This window comes from Pithys albifrons, chromosome 17, assembly GCF_047495875.1.
Source record: "Pithys albifrons albifrons isolate INPA30051 chromosome 17, PitAlb_v1, whole genome shotgun sequence".
In the NCBI taxonomy this organism is placed as follows: domain Eukaryota; kingdom Metazoa; phylum Chordata; class Aves; order Passeriformes; family Thamnophilidae; genus Pithys; species Pithys albifrons.
This window is the reverse complement of record NC_092474.1, coordinates 6,435,887-6,461,072: the sequence shown is the minus strand read 5'-3', so window position 1 is coordinate 6,461,072 and position 25,186 is coordinate 6,435,887. Positions and strand designations below refer to the sequence as shown.

The 25,186-nt window shown below is 49.7% G+C and overlaps 1 protein-coding gene across 3 annotated transcripts in view; it reads right to left on the bottom strand.

Moving 5' to 3' along the window:
• SETD1B (SET domain containing 1B, histone lysine methyltransferase) overlaps positions 1-25,186 on the bottom strand; it is a 57,349-nt gene that overhangs the window by 29,305 nt on the left and 2,858 nt on the right. For 2 of the 3 annotated variants that reach the window (XM_071572369.1, XM_071572370.1), the window contains exons 2-7: positions 21,513-24,602; positions 21,042-21,196; positions 20,548-20,646; positions 19,800-20,070; positions 16,667-16,779; positions 13,139-14,320 (exon numbers count right to left, since the gene is read on the bottom strand). In XM_071572369.1, the coding sequence (XP_071428470.1) occupies positions 13,139-14,320; positions 16,667-16,779; positions 19,800-20,070; positions 20,548-20,646; positions 21,042-21,196; positions 21,513-21,585 (1,893 nt within the window). In that variant the 5' untranslated portion in view covers positions 21,586-24,602. Of the gene's footprint in view, positions 1-13,138; positions 14,321-16,666; positions 16,780-19,799; positions 20,071-20,547; positions 20,647-21,041; positions 21,197-21,512; positions 24,698-25,186 lie in introns of those variants that run through there. The other variant, XM_071572371.1, reaches the window with a different exon arrangement.

Below are 25,186 nucleotides of genomic sequence, written 5' to 3'. Positions count from 1 at the left end.
CACACAGTGTTACTACACCCTTGGGTATCTGAAGTCACGTGGCTGCCACAGTTATGGCAGCGTTTTCAGGGCCCTGCTCGGGGCTCTCTGTGTTTCAGTGTCGGTACCAACAGTGGTGTCATTTGCAAGACCTGGATGTCCACAACACACCCTGGGCAACAACACTGAGTCTCCTCAGAAGAGAGGGTAGAAATGAAGGAATCGAGGGCTTCAAGGGCAATGGGCAAACAGAAAAAGAGTTTTTGTACAATCATTCATCAGCATCATCCTTCAATGCTCTTCTGCTCCCACCACCCACCCTCAGATCCAGGTGCCGTCAGTGCATCCCATGGCAGCAGGTCAGTCACCTGCCTTCCTTCTCCAGAAGCATCCCAAAGGATCAGCCTGGCTTCTCCTTCCCCTCTCCAAGAGCCTGAGCTGCTCCTGCCCTGAATTTCTCAGGTAGAGTCCTGGTCTGTCCATGTGGCTGGGAAGCAAAGAGGCCCAACTGGTTTTGGGACCTGCAAGAAAACCCAGGAGCCCACAGCTCACAGCTGATGGAGGCGGCTGATGGAAGAGCCCTTTCCAAACATGCAGAGTTTTCCTCTCCAAAAAGTGTGCAACAAGCAAGGGGAAAGAGTTAAAGTTCTGATTTTTATGTGAGCCCTTCCCTTTCCTGAACACTTTTGGTGAGATTTCTGGAGCCTTCCACTGCTGGTCTGCAAAGTCACACAGACTCAGCACTGCTCTCCTCCCAGCAGCTCTTCCCTAGCCCAGTATCAGCTGTTTCAAAAGAAATAAGGAAGTTTGAAAGAGGGAACACACTGTTAATTAATAAGGTCTTTAGGACCTTGTTATCATCCTGACTGCAGACACAATATGGTTCCAAACAAGACCTGTGGCTTTCTGTTCTGCATTCAGCCACCACCACCGTCCCAGACAGGACAGTGGGACATCTGCTGTGTTTCTGAGATTCCCAGGAAAACTGCTGCAGAGAAGCCTGTTCAGCCAGTCCATGTGATCCTGAGAGACAAGAAGCATTTCCCCCCTTGGGAAGAGGCCCCCATGGAGGTGCTGTGAGTGCTCCAGGTCTCTGGGATGTGGCCACAGAGAGCAGCAAAGGCACCAAACCTCTGTTTTGGGAGGAGAGCTCAGCACACACAAACCCTCTGGCCATGGCCAGACTGTGAGCCCTGCCCAGCAGTGACCACAAACGATGACTGGCACCCTAATGAGCTCAGCAGGCTCCTCATTTTCTGAGCATTACAACACAAGCCTGACAAGTCCTCCTGTGGGTGCATTAAACCCCAGCGAGTTCACAGGAGACACCTCACTTCAAGGAGCCTCTTTCCAGCAGATGAGTAGAGAAGTTCTTCCTCAAAAGTAAGGGAGAGGCCAGCAAGAAACACTTCCCCTTTGGTAACATTTCTCTTCTCTCTGGAGGCATCTTGAATTTTTCACGGCTTTATTTCCTGCTCATATTTTCCTTCTCTTGTTGTACTCACATTGAACTAAGTGCAGCCAGAGAGGAGACAATCAGCTGAGGAACCTAACACATTAATTAAAACATTAAAAACCTTCCTTTTCCTAAGTCAAAGTCTAGAGCAATATCCAGCCAGAAATACCTTCCCTGTCCAAAACCTGCTCAGTGAGGGAAAAGCAACTTTCTCCCCATACCACTCCTCTCAGGTGATGGAAATATAACCCTTGTGGCTGCCAACTGCAGATTGATCCCTTAACAAAAACAATCTCTGTGCAGTAGATGACATTTCTCGTGGCCTTTTAGGAGATACTAAACTTATACACCATCCCCACTATATGCAAAATAAATCGAGTAACTGCAACAGTTCTAAAGCAGCAGAGTGGAAACAGCTCCCAGCTGGGCTGCATTCCCACTGCAATTTGTGCAGGCAGAACACATGCAACGGAGAGAGGAGAGGGAAATACGCGGATTTCCCCACCTGTCCCCTCATTAGCGAGCAGAAGGTTTAAACAAACACATGGAAACACTTTGCACCCAGAACAAAACCGAGCTGTACCTTCACTGCCCCAGGACACTGTGCAGGCTCAGAGTGCAGATGGGCTGAAAAATTGATGTTTGTGGCAGACAGGTCCACCAGCAACTCCTGGGCAAGATCACTGCTGACCTGCTGGGCATGAGCAGAGCAGGGACCCCAGGGGAGTAGCAGCACAGACAGCCCAGCTCTGAGGGAGCCTTTGGTGGCACCCACTGCTCTGACACCCACTGAAGGGCTCTCAGTGACCCAGAGCAAATAACTCCCAGCACAGACAGCCAAGCAAAGACAAAGATATGCCTTTTCCTTGCTCACTCAGGAGTAGATCTAAAGTCTCTCCTGTCCTGTCTTGCAGCAGAGCTGTAATCCAGCTCTCCCACGGGTGACTGCCCAAGTGAAAGGACTGCACGTACCTGGGCAGAGCCTTCAGCAGCAGCCAGTGCCAGATGACCCATGCTCTGCTCCTCAGACACACCACTCCAGCCCTCAGGCTATTCTAGGCCTCCTCCCCATGCTGGTGGCACTTATTTTACTCACTTCTTTAATACCTGCTTTAGAGAATTTGGCTGAAATGCTGGAGATGAGTGTGAAGCCCTGCAGGAGCACAGGGCAGCACAGCATCTCTCCAGCACAGCCCCTGCCTGAGCAGGCACAGCTAAACCCCTCTCAGTCACATCTAAACCCCTCTCAGTCACACAGCTCTTACTTGTAATTTTTAAAACAGCTTTCCCACTAGATCGGTTCATTAGCTTGAAGTTACATATGAAGTCTTGAAAAGGCAGGTTACTCATTTAAAGAGTTATGTGAAATAGTTGTGAGAAAAGCAGAAAACCAGCCCAACACAGCTCTGTGCTCATCCATTCCAAGCCCTGCTCCTCTGATCCAGGTGACCAGCCGGAAGGCACAGGCATCTTTTTATTTTTGAAGCAGTTGTGCAGAACAGCTGGCTTGGTGGTTTGCAGCTAATGGATTATTACTTAGGCCAGTTTGGGCTCAGCACCTTTTGAGGCAGCAGAACTGCACAGTGGTATTAGAGCACACACAGCATCAATTCATCTCCCTGGATGTGATTCTAAGGTCGTGCTTCACCAGAACAACTGCACTGTGCAATGCCCTTGATGCCAGAGCCCAGTTAAAACAGTAAAAATACTGAAAAAACTGGGTCATAACAAGAGTTCAACATTCATCCTTCTTACAAGTCAGTTCGTACCTTTAGCCTCAAATTCACTTACAGTAAAATCTAATCTCACAAAAGCTCCATCCCAACCCAGTCAGACTCCTTCAGAGCTGCCCTTCTGAGTTCTGGATTTTTTCTAAGGCATGGTACTATGTAAAGCTCCACTTGGACACTGCAACGGTTCCACTTAAACCCTTCCAGAGCAAAACCAGAAGCCATGTGGGAGCTGCAGCCACTGCTCAGTGGTTGCCTCCAAACCCCAGTGCAGTTCCTCATGTCTCCCTTCCTGCCTCCCCCTGTCCAGGATCCCACAGTGACACAACCCACTGAGCTGGGCTGCAAAAGCCACCCAGGGGCCCCCTAAAGGACTCTCTGTCCCCACAGCCACCACGCCAAGAGCCACTTCCCTGCCTGCACCACGAGCCAAAGCAAAGTCAGGCAACAAGACTCCCTCAAGCTCAGCCTGAGCATCCAGCCCAGCAGGGATCACAGCTTACTGGTGGTGCCTCCCAGCCAGGCTGGGTGCTCCTGGTGCAGTGCCAGCTCTCAGGGAATATAAACCAATTCCAGCATCAGGACACCATCCTCCAACAAGGCCCTGCTGTGGCCAGGCTGCCCCTCACCCCCACACCCACCCCACCTGCCTGGAACACACCTCAGGTCTGCAAAACCATCTGCTGTTGACACTCCCCTGAGGTTATTTGTGAGACACATCCCACCTAACACTGTATTAACAAGCAAATAAATTAGCTGAGATTCCCTTGTCAAAGTGCATCCTTCCTGCACATCTCCATGGCACACATTCCACCAGTGGATTGTCCTTTATGCTTTACTGTAATGTGAATAATTTAATGCAGTATGCAGGATTTTCATATTTTCCAAGTATTTTTTTTCCCTGACAATAGCAAAATGCTTGTAGCACCATGATAACAGTTGCTCTCATTTATCTGCATCCTTCAAAGACAATATTTTAATTATCTGCACTGGAAACTCTCAGCCACATCTGTCGACCAAAATGCCACATTTGGCAACTGCTTAGCAACAAGGACTGGATTGGGAAAGTGTCCCCAGAGCCATGTGCCAACATCACACCAGCTCTGCTCCCACCAAACAACTGCTATCACCTGAAATGGATATATTTTGTTTTGCCTGGGATACACAAGGCACCAGAAATAACAAGCTCCTTTGGGAAAAGGGAAACCTGGAAAAAAGCTGCCTACTTCAGCAATCCCTCCCCAGGCTCCAGAGGGAATGTCTCCCTGGTGTGTGCAACACATGTTAATCCTGCACTGCTGGAGGACACACCACTTGGACACAGCACAAAACTCTACCTGCTCACCGTGAAACAACAGCTCTTCTGGAAAAAAATCTGGGTGTAAGAGAACAACTCCCACTCCACAGCACCCACAAAAGCAGCAGACATCCAGTCCCTGGGTCAGGCCAGCAAAAGGCCCAGGAAAAACAAAACCCCATCCAACCTTCACCATCCTCAGCCCTCTTCTTTCTAAGGTTCTGTGCCACTGCACTCATTGGCACAGGAAATCTGGGCAGTGGTGAGTCTGAGGACATCACACCCTGAGTGGCTGGAGGTGCAGGCAAGGAGGAAAGAAGGGAAGGACTGGACCCTGGCAAGGGGAGGTTTGGGTTGGATATCAGAAATTCTTTACAGAGAGAGTGCTCAGGCATTGGAACGGGCTGCCCAAAGAGGGGGTGGACTCACCATCCCTGGAGGTTTTCAAGATGAGACTGGACATGGCACTGAGTGCCATGATCTGGTAATCACAGTGGGGTTGGATCAAGGGTTGGACTTGATCTCAGAGGTCTCTTCCAACCCAGCTGATTCTGTGATTCTATGAAGACCATCTTTGTTTTTCCTCTTCCTTCCTCACCATCCGTAACTATGTCCCTGACTTACTGCCTGATAGGGAGACAGATTGGGCAAAACACAAGCGAGCTGGTCAAAGGTGTGTGATAATTGCACCTGGCACAGGGTTATCACCTGCACACAAACACAGCCCGCCAAACACAGGCACAGCCCCCCAAACACAGGCACAGCCCCCCCAAACACAGGCACAGCCCCCCCAAACACAGGCACAGCCCCCCCAAACACAAACACAGACAGCCTCCCCAAACACAGGCACAGCCCCCCAAACACAGCCAGTGACTCCAAACGCCACTGAAAGACACCAAAACCAAATCACCCAAGTGCTGACGACTGAAAACTGGAAGTTGAGCTGCAGCTCCCTGACCCTTTTGCAACCCACCCTCCCACCCTGGCACCACTGTCAGCCCCACGTGGAGCGGTTTCGGTTCCCCCAGGCAGGGCAGCACAGGCTGGCAGTGCCCTCTGTGCACAGGGTGATTGCCACCAACAACTTCCTCTGCTCAGACTCCTCCTGAAGCAACACTTTTGCAACAGCCAGAGGAGCAAACCTATTCCACCTATTCCAACCTGGAGAGAAATGAGAAACCCCCATCTACTGTCTTGCTGTTTTATGTATTTATACACCTTGACCTCACAAAGTCTGTCCACACCACTGGAAATGTGTGAAAGCAGACACTGATTTCATTTCAGTACTATGCAAATAAAATCTATTTTAAAATCCTTTTCCCCTTACCATGACCCTTTTTTTTCCTCTTTGCTTTTTTTAAATACTTTTATTTTTAGGAGAACAAAATTTGAGCAATCTTTCATGGCCATGATGAATGGGCATTTCCAAAGGCAAGCACTGCACTTGCACAATAAACCCTGAGCCAGCAGTACCAGTCTGGGTCAGAGGAGCCCTTGTGGGCAGGTATGTGATGCACAGAGTTAATGAATCATAGGATCATAGAATCAACTGGATTGGAAAAGACCTCCGAGATCATCAAGTCCAACCCTTGGTCCAACTCCAGTCCCTTTACCAGATCATGGCACTCAGTGCCACGGCCAATCTCAGCTGAAAAACCTCCAGGGATGGGGAATCCACCCCCTCTCTGGGCAGCCCATTCCAATGCCTGAGCACTCTCTCTGCAAAGAATTTTTTTCTGATCTCCAAGTTAAATTTCCTCTGGCAGAGCTTGAGCCCATCGTGCCCCCTTGTCCTATTGCTGAGTGCCTGGGAGAAGAGACCACCCCCCACCTGGCCAGAACTTCCCTTCAGGGAGTTATAGACAGAGCTGAGGTCACCTCTGAGCCTCCTCTTCTCCAGGCTAAACACCCCCAGCTCCCTCAGCCTCTCCCCACAGGACTTGTGCTCCAGTCCCTTCTCCAGCTTTGTTGCTCTTCTCTGGACACACAGGCTGATGAACCCACAGGTTTCATTCTGAGTTTTGCCCCACCTTCAGTAGGTACAAACAAGAACCTCACACTGAAAATTAAAACTCATAGAAAGGGGGTGGCGAAGTCACGGGACTCAAAATTGATGCAATACAGAAAAAAAAAGTTCTACTGATGAACTACATCTATTTAGAGGACTCCAGGAAAGGCAGCAGCCAGCAGAAATTTGAATAAGCGCTCGCCTGCTCAGTGCTCTGTGTCAGACAGACACAGATAACACACAGCGGCTGCTCCGGCTCCTTCAACACCAGACCCAGAAATTTGTGCTGTTCTGGCGGCTGCCAGCACAATATGTTAACAGCAATTATCTTCTCAATATTTCTACTGATTACCTAACACACTGGCACGTTTTCCCGGTGGCTCTGCATGTTGCAACACACGCTGCCATCCAGCAACTTGTCTGCATTCCCTTGGTCACTTTTCACAACCATCAGAGGCAAAACACAACTGGAATGATAATGGGTTGGAGAAACTGTGAGGAAAACGTGTCACTCCAATGTGAGGCTTCACAGCCTGCATTTATGACATCTGAACATTCAACACTGTCACTGCTAAAACCTGAGTGCTGGAAAGACTAGAAGAACTCAGCAAGCAGCAAAAAGAAGATGCCAAGGGCTCTCTAACTGTGGATGGGCTGCAGAGCTCAGATGTGCAGAAAGTTTCCAGGGCAGCAGAGCATCTCCAGATTACACAAACACAAAATAAGCAGTGCTCTGCCTATTAATGAGCAATTCAAGTGTGCACAGCCAGTCCACCAGGAACCGAAAATTTACAGAAAGTCACTGGTGGCAAAACAGAACCAACTGAGGTAGTGGTGAGAGTATTGTCAGTAACAGTGATTTATAAAAAGGAATAGCAATGTCATTTCTATCAGGTATGCAAAATGCAAAAGCCTCAAAGCCTTGGCCTGGTGTGAGAGTAAATGAACCACTCAGCCTCCCAACCACAGCCTGCTTTCTATTTTTCAGTTACACTCCAGAGCATTTCACCATTTCCAGCTCTGTTATCAACAAGAGACATGTTCTCTCAATCTACTGAAGTTGTTAAGCATCCAAAAAACCAAACCAGAAACAGTCAAATATTTTTCCATGCAGGTTTTCCCCCTCTCACAAGCAGACATGTATGAGTGGGTGCATCACCAGGAACACCTGGTGAATCCTATGCAATCGTGCTCTGAAAAAGTGACTTTAAAACTGCTGCTTCCTCTACTGAACACATTTGGCTGGTCAAGCCCTCTGCTCTGCTAACCACTCTGCGAGCACTACAAGAATCCCATCTCAGCCAAATACAAGAAGACAAAAGTGAAACAACTTAGCAAACACAAGGGACTTCTCTACTTTGTATAAATTTTTGTAGGAGCAGCAGGTTGTCATGGGTAAGTGAATCACTGCACAAGGAAGCAGAACCTCCCCTGGAGTCTCCCAGTATCAGCTCTGAGAGAAAAGGTAAGATAGTAACAACCTGCACTTCCAGTGCTTGGGGAGCCTGGACATCCTTACCTTGGCCAGGTCATGTGGGAGCTGACCCTGAGCATCCCCAGGAAGATGCAGGGCTGCAGTCCTGCCCCTTCTCTGGACACAGGGGCTGAACAGATCACTGTGCTCTCAAAGGGGCCAGTGTCAGTGTAGGGCCACATTTCATCCACCTTTGGAGGGATTTGTGTGCTGCCTTTCTTTTCTGAACAAGCTTAAACTCCATAAGATCCCCTGAAGTCCCGGTGGCTTCTCACTCTGCTGGGAGTGGGTCAAGGAGGGCAGAGCTGAACCTACAGCTTAAGCAGTTCACTCTCATTTTAATTTCACAGCTTTAGCATGGCTGGTGTAATTCACATGTAAAACCACAGCAGCCATCCAAATCTCTGCTGCCTGGGCATTGGCTGGCTGCATTTCTGGAAATTCATGGTCATAACATACACCTATTTTTTGAGTTTCCATTAGGAACAGGTTCTGTCAGGCATGATCACATTTGCAAGAGCTCAGGAGGCAGGAAAATCTGAAAAAGTGTTTATGAGACTGGGCATAAATCACAGCTCTCAGGACTTTCTCCCTTCTTCAATTAAAAAAGTACATTCAGAGCAACCATTTGCCACATCCACTCCCCCCACCTCCCTCCAGGAATGATGAATCCCACTCCAGCTGTAAATTGGATCCCAGGTGTACCCATATATATTATACATACATAACAGCTACTTATGGGCATAAGGGCTCTTGCATAGTTACTGTGGAAACGAAGGGATCAAATTTCCTGGCTCTTAAGGCTCCACCTTCACAACCTTAATGTGCATTTACCTTGAATAAATCACTTCTGCACCATCCAGCCCAGAAACATCCCTGAGTCCAGCACAGCTGGGTTCATCTTTAGGAGGCTCCACGTAACCCACCCCCAACATCCCAGGAACAAACACAGGGCTGCTCTGACCCCCAGAGCCCAGGCTGGGAGCAGGGGGCAGGGGGAGAACATCCTTCTGCAGGCACAGACAGATGTGCTCCTGCACAGCTCAGCTCCAAGGGGCATTGGCCACTCCTGGGGCAGCCACTGCTGGCAGCAGAACCCCCGGCAGCTCCTCTTGCTGCTGGGATGGCACTGGGACACTGTTTTGTGTCACAAGTGCTCACAACTAAAGGTTGGATTTGGGCCTGCAGGGAAGGGGAGTCATTTAGCAGCTACTGAAACACTGCCCAGTGAGGATGGGGATGCAGCAGCATGGAGCCACCCAAGACACGAGGCAGTGCCTCCAGAATGTCATCACATCCTGCTACGGCTCCAGAGAGACAATCTGACACTTCAACGTGAATTTCTTCCAGTTCTGCCCATGACCACACAAGAACCCAAAGATACTTCAACACCAAGTGCAAATTCAGCCCAGATGTAACCTCAGGGACCTCGGCAGAGCTCGCTGTAGGGCTGAGCCTCACCCAGCTGGTCTGTGTGCAAGCCCAGCTCAGGAATTCTCCCTGGGTACCTGTGAGAGGACCTGCTGCATCCTCACAACTCGTCACAGGGATGCTGCCCCTGTCCTGCAAGGGGCCCCTCAGCACCCCACACGGCATTCAAAGCACTCACAGCAGCTGGGTGAGAGAGCTGGTGACAGCAGTGGCTTTTGGGGTCTCCAGGGCTGCTGTGCACTGCGTGACTTGCAGTTCACTCCCCAGCCCATTTGCTAAAACTCACAGCAACTAGCAGAACTGCTCTCACCTCATTCACGTTTCAGGATCTTTATTTTTATGATGATCTTGGGCGTTTTTAAGGTGCCCCTCCCTCTACAGTAACTCAGTGCTTAGGCAAACTACCAGGAAGGCAGGACACTGCTAATCCCTCAATTAAAAAGTACTTTTGTACTTATAAATCTGGAAAAACATCATTGTCAACCACAGAGTCTTCCTATTACAAGCTGGGTATGCACACAAGCTGATACATTCGTAAGCTGAAACATGAAAGACATCATCAATATACACCAAAGTGACTCGCTGCAATCCTGTCACCCTCCCCAGCACAAAGGCAGGGCCTCTTCCTGTCACAAGCCAAGCCAAAACAAGACCTGGCTCAGATTGGATGTCAAAACGTCAAACTGTACGTACTTAACCTTTGCACTTCTGAAATAGCAAAGATCCTGTGAAAAGAAATTATTGCAATTCTTTCCTTTTTATCTTCTCAAGCACATAGGAAGGAAAGTTTATACATTGCTACCCTTAGAAAATTTCCTCATATAACAATGCAGTCAGCTGTTTTCTTTCCTTGCCATCTTCCAGTTCCTTGAAAAAGCCCTCTCTGCCCTGTCTTCCTGGCTGGCAGGTTCTGTTGTTTGGAAATGATCCTTTTCCTCCCCTCACCTCGTACTGCCCACATCCCACTCAGTTCCAGCCTCAGCCTCGTCCCTTGGCTGAGCTTGGCAGGACTTTCTCTGCAGACCTCAATCACTGCTCCCAGACTGCCCAGGGTAGGTGTTGCAGACAGATGCACAGCCCTTCCTCTCCCACACCCAAACTCACTGCCAAACTCTGGCTTAGGAGGATCATTCCGGATCTTGAAATCAAACTCCAGCGTCTTGCACGACAAATCAGAGCAATTGCTGGGGCTGGGCTGGACGTCCCTTACTTATGGCAAGTCTGGGGGGTTAATTTGCCTGATAGTTTGACAGCACTGCACCTACAGAGCAGATGTTACTGCATTAGCAATCACTGGCAAAAGTCATGCTTGTTTGATGGTAAACAGGACGAGATCCTCAGGAAAAGCTTCCCTGCAACTTTGCTGGGATCCCTTTGGATCTTGAGATTTTCTCAGCTAGAGCAGCAGCCCAAAGAGAGCTGGCCTGGGGCTGCTCTGACCCCTGAAGAGCCAGATATAAAGTAAATAAGAAGTTCAAACTCTCTGCCCTTTATTGCTTCCTTATGATACTTAATGAGCCCTCCCTACACTAATATGTCATTCCTGCTCTGCTCCCCAAGCCACACAGTCACTAGAAATATTCGGGTCTGCCTTCCCTCTGTGTTGCTGGAGGATTCTCTGAAGGACTGCACTTGAATAGTGGTATCACAATAGGCTGGAGCCAGAGGTTCAGCTTTCCAGCCCTTAGACAGACTCAATGCCCCTCTCTAACTCAGTTGGAAAGCTGCAGCTCAAATTTCAGCCCATGTTAAGTCACTGTTCAGCTCTGCTCCTTCAGCAAAAGAGAGGGAAGGCAGGAGAGACTTTTTCTAAAGCAAAAAAACTGAACTGGGGGGAAGAAGGGCAGGGGAAGGAAGCAAAAACACATGGAGATCGTTTATTTGTGCATCACAAGGAGGAATGAAAGGCACAGGCAACTTTACAAACATGCCAGAACAGTTTAGTGTGATTTGTAACTAAGAGGAGGTTTTAATAAACAGCTCCAACAACAAACATCGAAGTTTTTCGGGGGTGGGGGGGCAGGAGACAATTAAGGCAGCAATGACCTGCATGGAGACCCTGCTACCACCCTTCTCAATTCTGCAGAGGATTGAGAGGCACTTACATCATTTTATATCAGAACCATCGATGTGAACTTCTGACACCAGCACCTCATTAAGGAGAAACAAACACTTAACATGGGCTGCAACATCAGCACTGATCACAACCTACAACACCCCACCCCAGCCAGTCCTCACACCACTGTCAGCCACAGAAGTGCCTGACCCCCCACACCACCCTGACAACGCACCCATCCTCCTAAACACACTCAGAACTGGCTGTGACCCACACACGAGAGCAAGGACAGAACACACAAACCCAGAAAGGGAGGAAGAGGAGGGATGTCTTCCTCATTGTTTTCTAGGCACACCAACAGTATCCCCTCTTAGGCCTGCCAGACCGAGCTCAAGAAATCAAAACTCCATTCCTAATTAACACATCATCAGGCCCAGTGGGCCAGGGATTGCCTCCCAAGAGGGGAGCTTGGGCCAGCCTGGATGATGAATGAGAACTCAAGCAGCTGAATTGTTTCAAAAGCTAAACTGGCAACTGGGAGGACAAGCAGGATTGGAAAGGCAGGCAAAAAAAATATCCAGCACGGTCACATTGTTTTCAGTGTGTAGCGCCGAGAGCTGCACTGTGTTATGCTGCTGATCTCCCCCTCCATCCAGCACTGTGCCAAGCTCAGCTCCGGGAGCAGCTCCTCCCCTCCCGAAACGCAGGTGGAAACCTCCCAGCTGCAAAGCACTGGAGGGAGATCCATCCTGCCAGCTTAACCCCGGCAAACTTCCCTGAGTAAATTAAATTGATCTGCCACGCTCGGGACATTTACACAAGGCCAGCCCTCTTGACTGCAGCGTTCTTGCACACCAGGGACAGCAGTTCCATTTGCTTGCATGACCATTATAAACACTGAGGAAAAAGGGTCTGGCTTTGGAGAGATCTGTATTTTGACTGTTCCTTGACACAGCAGAATAGGACTGACAGGTCCACTGCAGAGAGAGTCACATTTGTTGCAAGAGACCTCCCAAACAGACAGGCAACGCAACATAATTCCTCTGTCTGCTGGCAGCGCTCCACAGCGTTCAGCTCCCGCTCCCCCTTCAGCCACAAATGCCCCAGCAGAGGCAGCAAGCTCTGCTCTATTATTGGAAGACTCAGTGGAGCACATCCCCCACAAGTCAACTACCTCCCCCTTTCAACCGAGCAAAGGGAGTATTAAAACCCAGCAACTGTCTCCCGTTTGAACCAGATGGCAGAAATAGCTGGAGAGCTTTCAAACACCATATACACTCAATACTTCAGTGCAACATGAAAGCCCGTTCAGCAAGAGTGTGCCTACATACACACCCCTGCCCAGGGACCACAGCAATGGCAGAAAGTGCTCCATTAACTTCTCTAGTGCCTTAAGTATCTGTCAACACTCAGGACATTCACACAGCGTGAGCACTGGCCAAACTTCAGTGGCTCGAGCAGTCCTTGAGCTCTCCTGAAGCCATAAACTGCAGCAGGCTGATATTATAAACAAGCAAAGCTGGAGAGCAGCAAGTTGATTACAACCATCACTCTGTGTCACGTCTAACTCATTTCCAGCTGCCTTGAGTAAAGGAAGAGCCACCAAAAACCTCATGCTCTGACAACACAAAGATGAGTGCAATCCCCTGCCCTGTCTAGCTCCAGGGACAATCACAGAGCTCCATAACTCAGTTCTGGCTCACTCACCTCATCCATTTTTTCTGATGTTGGGGTCTGGTCACCAGGCACCATGTCTTTAGCCTCTGAGGTCTCAATTTTGGAGGTTCTACTCAGCTGATCAATGGGAGTCATGCTGGCCTCCGATGTCCCCCGGGAATTCTGACCCAGGGAAGCTGTCCCAGGGATGGGCTCATCGTCATCAGAGTCGGGTAAGGGCGTTGGGCTGATGTCCTCCAAGCCTGTGCTGGAAGGGCGCGAGGAAGGTGTCTGCCCCCTGAAACCAGGCTGAGAGTTCGAACCGTACGTTGGGATGGGGGAGAGCTGGGAGGAAGAGGAGGAAATAGGGCTACCTTCCATTCGGATCTCGTTATCCGAGTCATGCTCATTAAGAAAGGGCAATTTTGTTCTCTGCTCTTTTAAGAGCATCTCAATCCTTGAGTCTAAACTGTTATGCTGCATTTCAGACTCCATGGTGGGGGTGCCAGGGGTCTCGCTCCTCTCTGGAGTCTGAGAGAAGGATGCTGTGCTCGGTTCAGGAACAGAGTTCGAGTCGGGCAAGGGCGGAGGCTCCTCTGGCTTCTCCTTCACTGGGACAAAGTCGATGCTGGGGGCAGAACTGCTCTCCACCACCATCTCGGTGGGAGGTGGTGCAGGCCTCCGGTACTCCGTTTCCCTGGAAGTTTGGGGAAACTGCTGCTCATCGGACTGGGGAAACACAGATGGTGCTTGGTAGGGAGAGAAGGCAGATTTGTAGCTCGAAGAACTAGAGTGGCTCAGGGGGGGAGTGTGAGAGAACTGAACGGGGTCCTGCTGATGGGATTTGTACGTGCCGAACTGGTGCTCCGTGCCCCGGAACACGGGCGCCGAGTTGTGCACGTAGTGGTGTTGGTGTCCCGGGCGACGGTTGTAGGCGTCCGTAAACTTCGTGTCGTGCCTCCTGGGTTTGTACCCGCTGTCCTGCCCAAAGTGGTACACAGGCGTTGTCTGGCGGCTGGAATAGGTGGAATCCTGGGAAAAAGGCGTGCCAAGGCGTGGGGTGTGAGGTGTGCCCTGGGACTGGGGCGTGAATTGGCTGTAGGAGTTGGGGGTGTCCTGCCGGCAGCTGGAATAGGCTGTGTCGTGGGAGAAGGGCGTGCTGCTGTTTGGGGTCACAGAGGAGCCCGTGGAAGAAAGGTTACTGTCCTTCAGGCGCTTCAGGGAATCCGTCAACTGCAAAAACAGAGCAGAGAAAAGCACCTAAACACACACTTTTACAATGATATTTGTCTAATCCATTTGGTTTTCAAGGAGTTGAGGACCCAAGAGTTTGCACTGATTTCCACAGCAAAAGAATAAATAGGTTACAGCATCCCTGAAAACACAAACCACTATCCACTATTAACAGTTCCCTTTGATTTAAAAGAAAAAGGCAAGCAAAGAGGAACTTGTCTGCAAGAGGAGGAAGAAGAAAGCAGATGTGACAGTTTTCCTCATAAGCTACACTCAAGTGCATCAGGTGAACAGGAGACTTGCACACCACTTCCAGCTGAAAGAGTTACAATTTCTACCAACTGTGTAAGGCTTGTCTAAATTGCATATAGGAAAGAAAATGAGAAAATTCTGGGATGAGAAATTATCAATTTATCTTTTCTGTGAACAAATCAAAGCATACAAAGCAGCAAACTGCCAGCCTGCAGCCCAACCTGTGCAGCAGAGCTCACCCACCACCCCCTCTACCAAAGGTTTCTCTGTAACAATGGACAAGGCTACTCTTATAAAAGGCACAAAAAGTTCTCAACTGCCAAAAGCCCACTTTTAAACCCCTTCCCAAAGATAAATGCTCAGGTAGAGAGCTACTGATTATGGTATTTGAAACTGAAACCCTACAAACCTACAGAGCAGCCCAGTCATTGCTCTGCAACTCACTCCACAGGCACGTTCAGGGGGTTTCTGGGAGCAGCCCTGCTCCAGCTCAGACTCTGCTGAGTCATAACAGTGCCACACTAATCATCAGCTCGAGAATCAATTTTCCATAATGCAAAGCAGGAGCTCAGTGAGAATCCTCCTGGTAGCAAGAGAGGCAGGACTGAGCTCCAGCTGCCCAAAATCACACCAGGATAGTGAGCTGGGGAGGGTACAGGATGGCTGATCCTCTCTCAAGCACAGGCAGGTAGAGAGACCTGTAAAATAACCTGTTTGGAACATGCCAGCACCAAACTCAAGCTGAACTCCCACCTGCCTGCCATGCTCACACAGGTCTCACCCACCCAACAGTGTGGCCTTGCTCTTGGTGTGACCACTCACACACCAAAACCACATGGACATCAGGAAAGCTTCTTCCTCAACTGTTCTAAAACCCACAGAAAGGAGCAGGAAGCATGTGGCTGGTTCTTGACAACATCCACATCTCTGCACCTTTGGTGTAGATATGCTGTGGACTGTTTTTCAGTGGGGTTTGTGTATAGCCTGCAGAACTGTCAGGTCTTTGCTGCTCTGCATGAGGGGGAAAGCAAATGTCAGGAGTATTTTACTAAACTACAACAGCAAAAAAGTTTGTTGGCAGATTCCAGTGTCAAAAACATGATGCAAACAGTCAACATTACCCACAAAAACAATAATTCTTATGGTAATTGGGAGAAAAAAATCAGTTCAGGATAATAATATAATACACCACCACAGTATCTAGAGAAACAATCTGAAAGATAATTACAGCAGGGACTACTTTGGGGGATACCATCAATTTGCTGCTAACCCTGAAAAAGGATTAAGAACAGATCTGTCTACTTTTATTTGAGATGTGGAACCATCAGAAATGAGCAGCCAGGTCTTAAAGTGGGTTCTTAAGCCACAACGAGCAGCTAAAGTGCATTTAGACAAGCCAAAGAGGCTGGTAACTTCACACCAACAGGCCTCCTTCCCCTCGCCCCCCTCGCCCTCCCATCCCTCCGGGGCTCACAGGGAGGCAGGTAATCCTACAAAGCCATGAGGAAAACTGTGCCCTAAATATCGAGGGACCCCTGGAAGCCCTCAGGAATTCTGCACACTGCTTTCATTAACAGCTGATTCCAGTGACTAATTAAGATTCTGGAAAACTGACGCCACTATTGAAGCTCGGTCCCCTTTTTGCACCTTTTAGCCTTAAAGCAAGGCTGGAGCCCATTGAGTGCTGAGATTCCATATCACAGACACCAGGCCAAACGTACCATTGTAAATCATTCCCCTGACTTCAAGGGAATAATCTCATCTCAGGGACAGGTCTGATCCAGTGCTAACTGCAGGAATTTCTAATGTTAATAGGGCACATTCTCTCGGGTTTGGAGGCATTTTTTCACTCAGAAAAGACAAAAAGCACCTCCCGTGCTGTGGGGACACAGATCAGTCACATGCTCTGATTGAGAGGTACATTTGCTATGGCAATTATGAGCAAGTTATATTTAAATGTGAATTAGCAACATCCACTGGAACTATGGCAAGACACAAAAAAGCAGCTGCATTAAAAGTGTTCAAACACTAATGTTAATGTTTGGAGTTTTCCAGAAAGTTATTCTTAAATAAAATAAAGCCAAGCAGACCTACCTGGAGAGCTTCATTGCCAGTTGGGGACACGTCCTGCTCGGTGCCTACAGGGAGGGTCTGAGGGGTGCAAAGACCATTAACGAGCAGGTCATAGAATCGCATGCGGGTCTCACCTGCACAGACCACAGTGCAAGAGTCAATTAAAAACAGAAACAACAAAATCTGAGTAAAAATACACATCGTTGACACCTACATGAGCCTGCCCACTGCCAGCCCCTTGCATCCATGCAAGAGAGGAGCAGTTATTATCCCTGAGCTCCCAGGGATCACTTTTAAATACTCTGCCGGGCAAGGGAAGTCGGATGTTCCCTTCTCCAGCCAAGACAAGAAGGTTTCTAAATCCTTTTTTTCCTCTTCTCAGCCTCCTTGGCAGCTCTGCTCCTCCCCACGCTTTCTGGAGAGCAGCCCTTTCCCTCCTCTCCAAAGTGCCAAGCAAATAGCTTGCAGATTTGAGAAGTGAAACTCTCACCCAAGGGAGAAGCCTCTGCCAACACCCAGAGCCACTTTAGAAAGCTCCCCCTGCCCACCTTGCTCGAAGAAACTGCCTGTTACTGATGCAAACACAGAGCATGGGAATGCAGAGACAAAACTATTAATTCTGCCCCTCCAAAAGACACCAATTCATCCTTTTTTCCCCCCGAGTTTAAGGAGTACTCAGTGGCATCCTTAAAAGAATAAAGCCAGAGAAGCAAACTGTCCCATATAGTACTGACCCTCAGTCTTTTCATTCCTAAAGTCTACCCAGTTTCTTACTATTGAATTTTTTGGTACTACAAAGTCTTAATGCTACTTATTTTGCAGTCTGCAATAAATCTGTCATCAGCTTCAAAGGCAGCAGAATCAGCCCCTGAAACTGTCTGAATTTTGCTCTGAAAGATAAGGAGGACACAGAAAAATGGACAGACCCAGCACCTGAGCACAGAAAATGAATTCAGGCAGCACCTCTCCAAAACCAGGACAACTTTCCTACAGAAGTCCTGTAGGATCAACCCCCAAACTCCCTGTGAATCACCCCATGCAATTCAAAAGCAAATCACCTCTTAGCACAAGTCTATGTACTGAAAGACTTATTTATCTTGAACAAATGCTGCAGATGAGGCTATTTCGGTATCAAATCTCATTTCACAAAAGTCCTGAGCCATCTTCAACTACTTAAACTGTTTTAGTTCAACTGAAGTTGTGACAAAACAGCTCTTTTCACTGCAAGAGCTTAAAGATATGCTTGAAATATTAACACACACCACCCACACATAACACTACAATGCCACACACATAAAAGTGCTAGGCTTATTTTCATTGTTTTTGAAAAAATATACAGTAATTGTTAGAAAGTTTCATCATTCTTCCTGGATCCCAAATATAATGCAGGAAAAGTTTCAATTTCTAAGAGATTTAGGAATGTGAAATGATTCCTATCTATTTCTCTAAAACAGGCAATTATTAATTGTGTGCAGCCCATAAATGGATAAACTGAGGCAAAAAGTTGCTTTAAACAAGCCTGTCTTAGATGAGGAGACTGGATTTATTAGTTTCAGAGGCCTATGCTTATACCAGACAAATAAAAGTGACATTCACTCCTAATATTTATTTTTCTATGCTAGGAAAACAAAGTTTTCAACCAACATTTCCTTCTCTTGAAAAGTAGAATACTAGAAAGAAATGTTAAAAACGACAGATATATATTTTAAGTATGTACTAACCTGCTAATGCTATTTTAGGAATTCCATTTTTACTTGATTCTGACAGATTATAGCACACTGACAGTCCTACTCTTTTAGAATGAAAGAGAGGCAACTGTGTGAAAGAAATACATTAGAAGCATAAAGCTGGCAAACAAAACAGTGTTTTCTCCCAGGAAACAGAAGCATAAACCCCCCTCATTTTCCTGATGTGCTGTAAACTTTTTGGAACAGCTGCCTGGTCAAGACCTGCAGAGTAGTTTATAAAGGAAGAAGGTGGTACAATCAGCTTGTTTAAAATTACTCTCATTAAGACACCCACCACTTACCAGCCAGCTTTAGCTTGCATTATTAAATCTGCAAGGGGTTAATTTGTTCTTAAATGTGATTTTTACCTTCAAATTTCAAAGCAGGGGAAGGAGCCTGTCTGTAAAAATTAATGATACTAGAATTTCAAAGTATACACATGTAAGGTCAAGCTCACAATAGAAAATATCATACCACTACTGTGATTTTTTTCTTCTAACAGTGGTCAGTAATGTCAATAAACATCCTGTTCTACTCTATCACACGTGGCACACTGACTGCTGTGCTGGTTCTGCACTAAATCATTGAAACCTTTTAATACACAACAAAAATACCAGCATTTTTAAGAAAATGGTGTTCGCAGTGTCCTCTTCCCCAGAGGGAGTGCAGCAAGTCAGTTTTAAACTACAAATGCCCCCTTTGGAACGAAGAAGTACAAACTGCAACTGATCTCTACTACCTCAGCTTCAGACATTTCCTAAAATTCAGGCAGATTTTAGCAAAGCCCTTCACTAACAAGCTTGAAGGAGAGAGAACAAAACCCACAATGCCTTCACACTTGCAGAAACTTTATTGTGCTGCCAAGGGCTCGGGTGTGGGGCTGGGGGTGGTTCCTGCAGCACAGGGAGCTGCTGTCGCTTTAAGAGCCTGTCTCACACTTACTCGCACACACGACAAGTGCTGATGTGCGCTCTGCTGCCCCGGCCCCCGGGGGGCTCCGGGCACGGTGAAACCCGGGCACGCAGGGGACAGCACCCAGAACTCACAACCCACAGGTTCGGGCCCCAGCACCTGCCCAAAAATCCCAAGTTTGCCAAGGGCAGGTGCCACGGGGTCCGGCAGCGCTGGCAGGTGGCCGAGAGGGGCCAGCCTGGGGCAGGGCCATGGGGGACATGGCAGAGCAGCGAGCAGGGACAGGGACGGGCAGGATGGCAGCATTTTGCAAATTACAGGGCTGTCTCTTAGCAACAGACAACACATTTGGCTCCACGTGACTCGCCCAGGCCCCAGACACCAGACCCGCTGCCGGCTCCCTCCGTATTTTTAATCCCCAGGATCCTGCCCTGTGTAGCAGCCTCAACGCTGGGAGAAGGGTGAGCACGGGCTCTACAACCCCCAAACGTCTGGGGCGGGATGTGCCCCCTCACCTTTCGTATCCAGCTCCACGTGGATGATGTTGCCCATGACGGAGGTGTTGTGAAGGTGCTGCACAGCCTCCCGTGCACCCTTGACAGTGGCAAAGATGACTTTGGCGATGCCCAGGTGCTTCTTGTTCTTGGGGTTGTAGAGAATCTCCACCTCTTCCACTTCGCCGTATTTCTTGCACATGTCAGCCAAAAAGTTTTCACGGATGTTGTCGTTCAGCTTGGCAAAGGTGACCTGCTTGGGAGGCACTGGCCCCACGTAGAATTCATCAATCTGGAAACGGGCACAAGGTGGGGAGTGATAAAAATAATCGTCATTGTTTAATGAGCGTGGGGGAGGGCCTAGGGACGGCACGGGAGGGAGAGAGTTAAAACATCCTGTAAACTTTGGGGGGAAGAAAAACCACCTCGGAGGCTCTGGGATGAACCTCAGAGCTCAGCAGAGGCTCTGCTGCTGCAGCCGTTCATTGGAACCGGCTCCTTTCTGGGCTACAAAGATGTATTTTGAGCAGCACTGTCAGTGGAGAGACCCCTGCACTGCCCCCCACCCAAGCAGTCCCAGCTCCAAAGCCGTCAAGTGGTCTCGTTAGACAGATGCATTGATTTCTTGTTATCCTTATAGAAGATGATTATTGTTTAACAGTTTGCTAAATAACAATGTTAATAGGAATATGACTGTCATTTAAATAGTCCATTAAACTATTTGGAACTGAGGCTTCACTCCCAAATAAACAAGAATACAGGGCAGTACCTTGAATTTGGGGACAGACAGCTCCAACTCCTTAGTTTTGGTCCATATTCGCCCTATTCTGGGATCCCTGACACAATCCACAGGAGCAATTCCCGAGTTCTGGGAGGAGGAGAGAAAACACATAAACAGCAATAACAGGGCTTGAAATTTAAGGCAAAAATAAAAGAAAAAATAAACCCCAAGGAAGCAGGGGCTGTCTCAAGGGAAGGGGAAAGCGCACACACACACACGTGTCAAATTGCAATACTGCTGGGAAATGCACACAGATTGGAAACACAGGAAAACGCCGCAGGTTTGGGCTCCTGACAGTTGAATACACAGTGTCAGGTGGCGGTAACTTTGGTGGCTGTGCGTGTTCCCCCCGAGACCCCCCTCCCACACACGGCGGGGATTACCACGACCCGGAGGGACCCCCAGCCCCCAAAACGCCGGTAAAACGGAGGCTGGGGGGGAGACACGACACAATGAGGGAAACCCGGGAGCCCCCCACTCACAGGCATGCTAAAATGTTGCCCATCGTAACGGTAGAGCTTGTGCTGTCCTTTTTTCAGCGCCGGGTCAATAATCAACTTGTAACTTCTCCAATGGTGATTTCTTTTCTCGACAGAAGTGCTGGCTTGCGTGCTGTTCTCCATTCCGTTGATCCAACCTGGACGGAGGGGGGGGGGAAGAGGAAGGGGGAATGGGAAAAGAGGAAAAAAAAACACACGGAAAGCCATAAAGTTAAAAAAATATTCAACAAAGACCTCTTCGTTTCGATGTGTTTTTTTTTCAGCGAGCCGCCCGCTCTACACACCCAGGCAGGGAGGAAATCCACCGCGAAACGAGCCCCAAAATGGGGGAATTGCCAGCCGGGTCCCCCCTCCACCCCAGGCAGACAAGAGGCAGAGAGGGAGGAGGAGGAGAGGAGGAGAGAAAAAAAGAAGCAGAAGAGGGAAAAAAAAAAAAAAAAGACCCAATCTCACTTGAACTCTGCTTTTTGCCATGATCTTCAGGGTGCTTGGCTTTTTCCCCCGCCTTGGTCTCTCGGGAAGACATCGCGCTGGGCGGCCGATCGTCTCCGGGCGGCGAAAGGCGAGCTCCCGTCTCACATGGGGCCGGTTACCGGCGCGGGCTGCCCGCCAGGCTCCTGCCTCCCGTTTTCGCGAGCCACCACATATTGTGTGTGCTCGCTGCTGGCGGCGGCCGGGATCCCACAATACACCGCTGCGAGCGCCGCGAACGCCTCTACCCGCGCTCCGCCGCCTGCACATTCACGGCGGCCGCGCCGCGCAGCCCCCGGCCCGCGGCCGCCCGCCGCCGCCGCCCCGCCGCCCTCCGCCGCCGCATGGGCCGCCGCCGGCCCGCGCGGGTTTTTTCCCCCTCCCCGCCGCGGGGCTAGCGGCATGCGGGGGGGCGAGTGGAATCTGCCCGCTGCATTTACCTTAGCGCAAACTGTTTCTAAACAAGATGGACCTATAGGTGGGACAAGTTGGTTGGAGATTTTTTTTTTTACCTTGGCTTTCTATCTTTTTTTTTTTGGAAGGGGAAGACTTCAGCTAGTCCGGGAGACCGCGGGGGCGGGCGGAGCGCGGACCCGCCGCAGCGCGGCGGAGGGCGGGTGGGTGGGTGGGTGATAGCTCGGCTTGAGGGGGGGTGTGATGGAGGTGGCGGGGAGGGTGAGCAGTTTTGCTTATTAAAGGTCCGGAGCGGCTGCAGCCAATCAGCGGGCCGGCTGCGTGTTGTGCCCGGTGCGGCGCGGTGCCCCCGCGGGCGCGGGGCCGGGCGGAGCGCGGCGGGCGCATGGCGCGGCCGGCCCGGGGCGCGGGGCCGCGGCGGCGGCGCGAGCGGCCGCGCCATTGGCTGCGGCGGCGGCAGCGCGGCGGGCGCAGCCAATGGGAGCGCGGCTTGCATGCGGCCTGGGCTATTAGACGGCGGGGGAAAAGCGCCGCGCGGCAGACGCGGCCAAGGAGAGGCCGCGGCACCGCAGCCATTTTTCTGCAGTGGAGCGAAATGGCCAAGCCGCGCTTTTCCTTTGTTCCACAAAGGGGGAATCCGCCATGTGAATCCGCGCTGGTGGGAGCCTCTAGCACGGTGCCAGACGACTCACTGAAGAAGGAAGATTTATATTAAAAACAAAAAAACCAAAACAAAAAGCCAAACCCTTTAGCAAAAAAAAAAAAATTAATGCGGACTTTTTTTTTTTCCTCCCTTATGATTCGGGATCCATCTTTGTCTTGTGTAACTAGGTCACGGCACACCCTATGTCAGCAGTTAACAATTTCGAATGCCAACAACAAAAGAAAGAGTAAATACATTATTTTTGTATTTTTTTGTTGTTTTGGGGGTTTTTAAGCTTTAAGCAGCTCTGATGGCTGAACAATACATTTGAGAGACTCATCTCCCGTGTTAAACACTTGATTCCTGGCCATTTTTATTAACTCCTTTGGTGCTTAAAAGGTAACGTTTTAAATATAGGTATAGGAATAGTAAATTCTGGCAAAAAATAAGGCGATTTTACTGTGATAAGCTTTTTTTTTTCCTTTCCTCTTACGTTGTAAGTACCCAATCCATTCTGTCCTTGCTAAGTGTAGTTTTCATGTTAATGTTACTGGAGTGGTCCTTATTGCTAAGCCTTCATTTGCATGTCTTATGTTTTTGTCTGTTAAAACCAATTTATGCTTTTTGAAACTATTTTACTTACAAAGCAGAATATCTAGCCACGCTATGCTTAAAAGCTGTTTAGAACCAGTAAACGTTAACTAGGTGTTTTCACACTGACATGTGCAGCCTAAAACTATTGAGGAGAATATTTTTAGTGTCTGCGTGCTCTGTGGAAAAACACTGAACGTCCTTTTTATGTACAGAGTAAATCTGCCACAGGAAGGTAGATTTAAGCCTCGAGCAGGAGTCCTCGCTGCGTACGGTCACTCAGCATAGCTGGACAACTTTTCCTAGAGCTTTTTCCCCCTTTTTTTTTTTCGTTTTTTGATGCTAGACCACTGCCATACAAAGATGCGTAACTTATCTTAACAAGATCCGCTCTGGCTTGCAAACTTACGAGAGAAGTGGTGACACAGATGATAGATATTTCAAAGCCGTTATTTTAAAAAAGAGTAACAACTTCACCTTCCGAGCTGCATTCAACTATGGTGCGCGGGTAAGTAAGGAAACCCTTTTGCCCTTGCAGAGGAGCAGAGCCCAGGCCTGTGGCTAATGGAATTGTCCTGGGTGGAAAGATCCCAATGGTCGTCTGAAAGCCGTGGCGATCTCCTTCTCCTCAGAAACATCTAACAGAGCCTCTGAAACGTCTGTTCTCAGGGAGGGATTTGATTTCTCTTTCTGCACAAAGCTCTCGGTCCGTCCTCAGCCCTGGGTGGGTTTTTTTGGTTTAATGCGGAGAGACGCTGTGGATCCATTGCAGGCGTTACGTGGCTGTTTACTTGAAAGCACCAAAAAAATAATAAAAAAAATCTGCCTGTGAACAGTAAGATGTTAGTGAGGCTGATGTTAAAAAAGGCGAGAAGGCGGTGGTGGTAGGGATCCCTTACATGTTTTATCCGTCTAATTACAGAAGCTCGACAAAAAAACAGGCAAAATGGGAGGGGGTGTTTTTCACGACGGTGAGTCTTAATGGCGGATGTCTCACTAGAAAGCACTGTAAAATCCTTCATACCGACAGGCAGTGACTTGGAGAGAGGGGGGAGAAAGGAAGTCTGGAAGTAAATCCAAAATGAGGGAGTTTCCTTCCAAGTGAGGGACCCTTTGCAGCCTGAGTGTTACAGATGGCGGAGCCGTGACGCAGCTGATATTCACCAGCGGTAGTGCTTTAGTGCCGCCACCCAGCCCACGGAGTGGCCTCCCCGCCGGAGTCTGGTGGGTTTATTAAGTGCGAGGCTGCGGCAGCCCCGCGTCCCGGGCGGCGGGAGGGGCGGCGGGCAGGGCCGGGCCGGGCAGGGCGCGGCGCTGCCGTGTGGGCACGGCCGCCATCATGCCTTCCTTCTCCTTCCTTCCCTGCGGCGTCCTCCTCCTCCTCAGCGCTGCGCTGTCCCCGCTGCCTGGCGCCGACCCGAGCGCTGCAGGGAAACACTGCGTGTGGGGTGGTTGGGTTTTTTGGGTCTTTTTTTTATGGTTTAGTTTTTTTCCTCCTTTCTCTCCCCCTTCCCGCCCCCCCCATCCCCTCCCCGCCTCACTTCCCTCAGCGCTTTTTGAGGGAGCTCAACATGGCGGGCGCCCCGCGGGCCGGGCCGGGCGAGAGGGAGGACAAAGGCAGCACCGCCACAGCCGGCACGGCCTCGGCGCTATAAATAACGCCGCCCTTCCCCCTCCGGCTTGCTTTTATAACCACCAGAAGATGGAAGTCGCCTAATGCAAGGGGGGCAGGGAATTAAAGAGGAATAAACAGCAGCAGCGCGGGCCGCGGGAGGGGCCGGGGGAGCGCGGCCGACGCTCCCGTCATTCCCATCACGCGGCTCTTTGTTGGTTGTTGTCCCTCTCTGCCCTGCCGGGCTGTCCCCCCTCCGCCCCAGCGCCCACCGGGCACCGCCGGCTTGCCCTGCCCTGCTCCCGGCCTGCCCCGCCGAGCTGCCCGCGCCGGGCCGCGCTGCCGGAGCCGCCATGGCATGGCCAGCCGAGGTGTTACATGTGCCGTCTGGTTTTT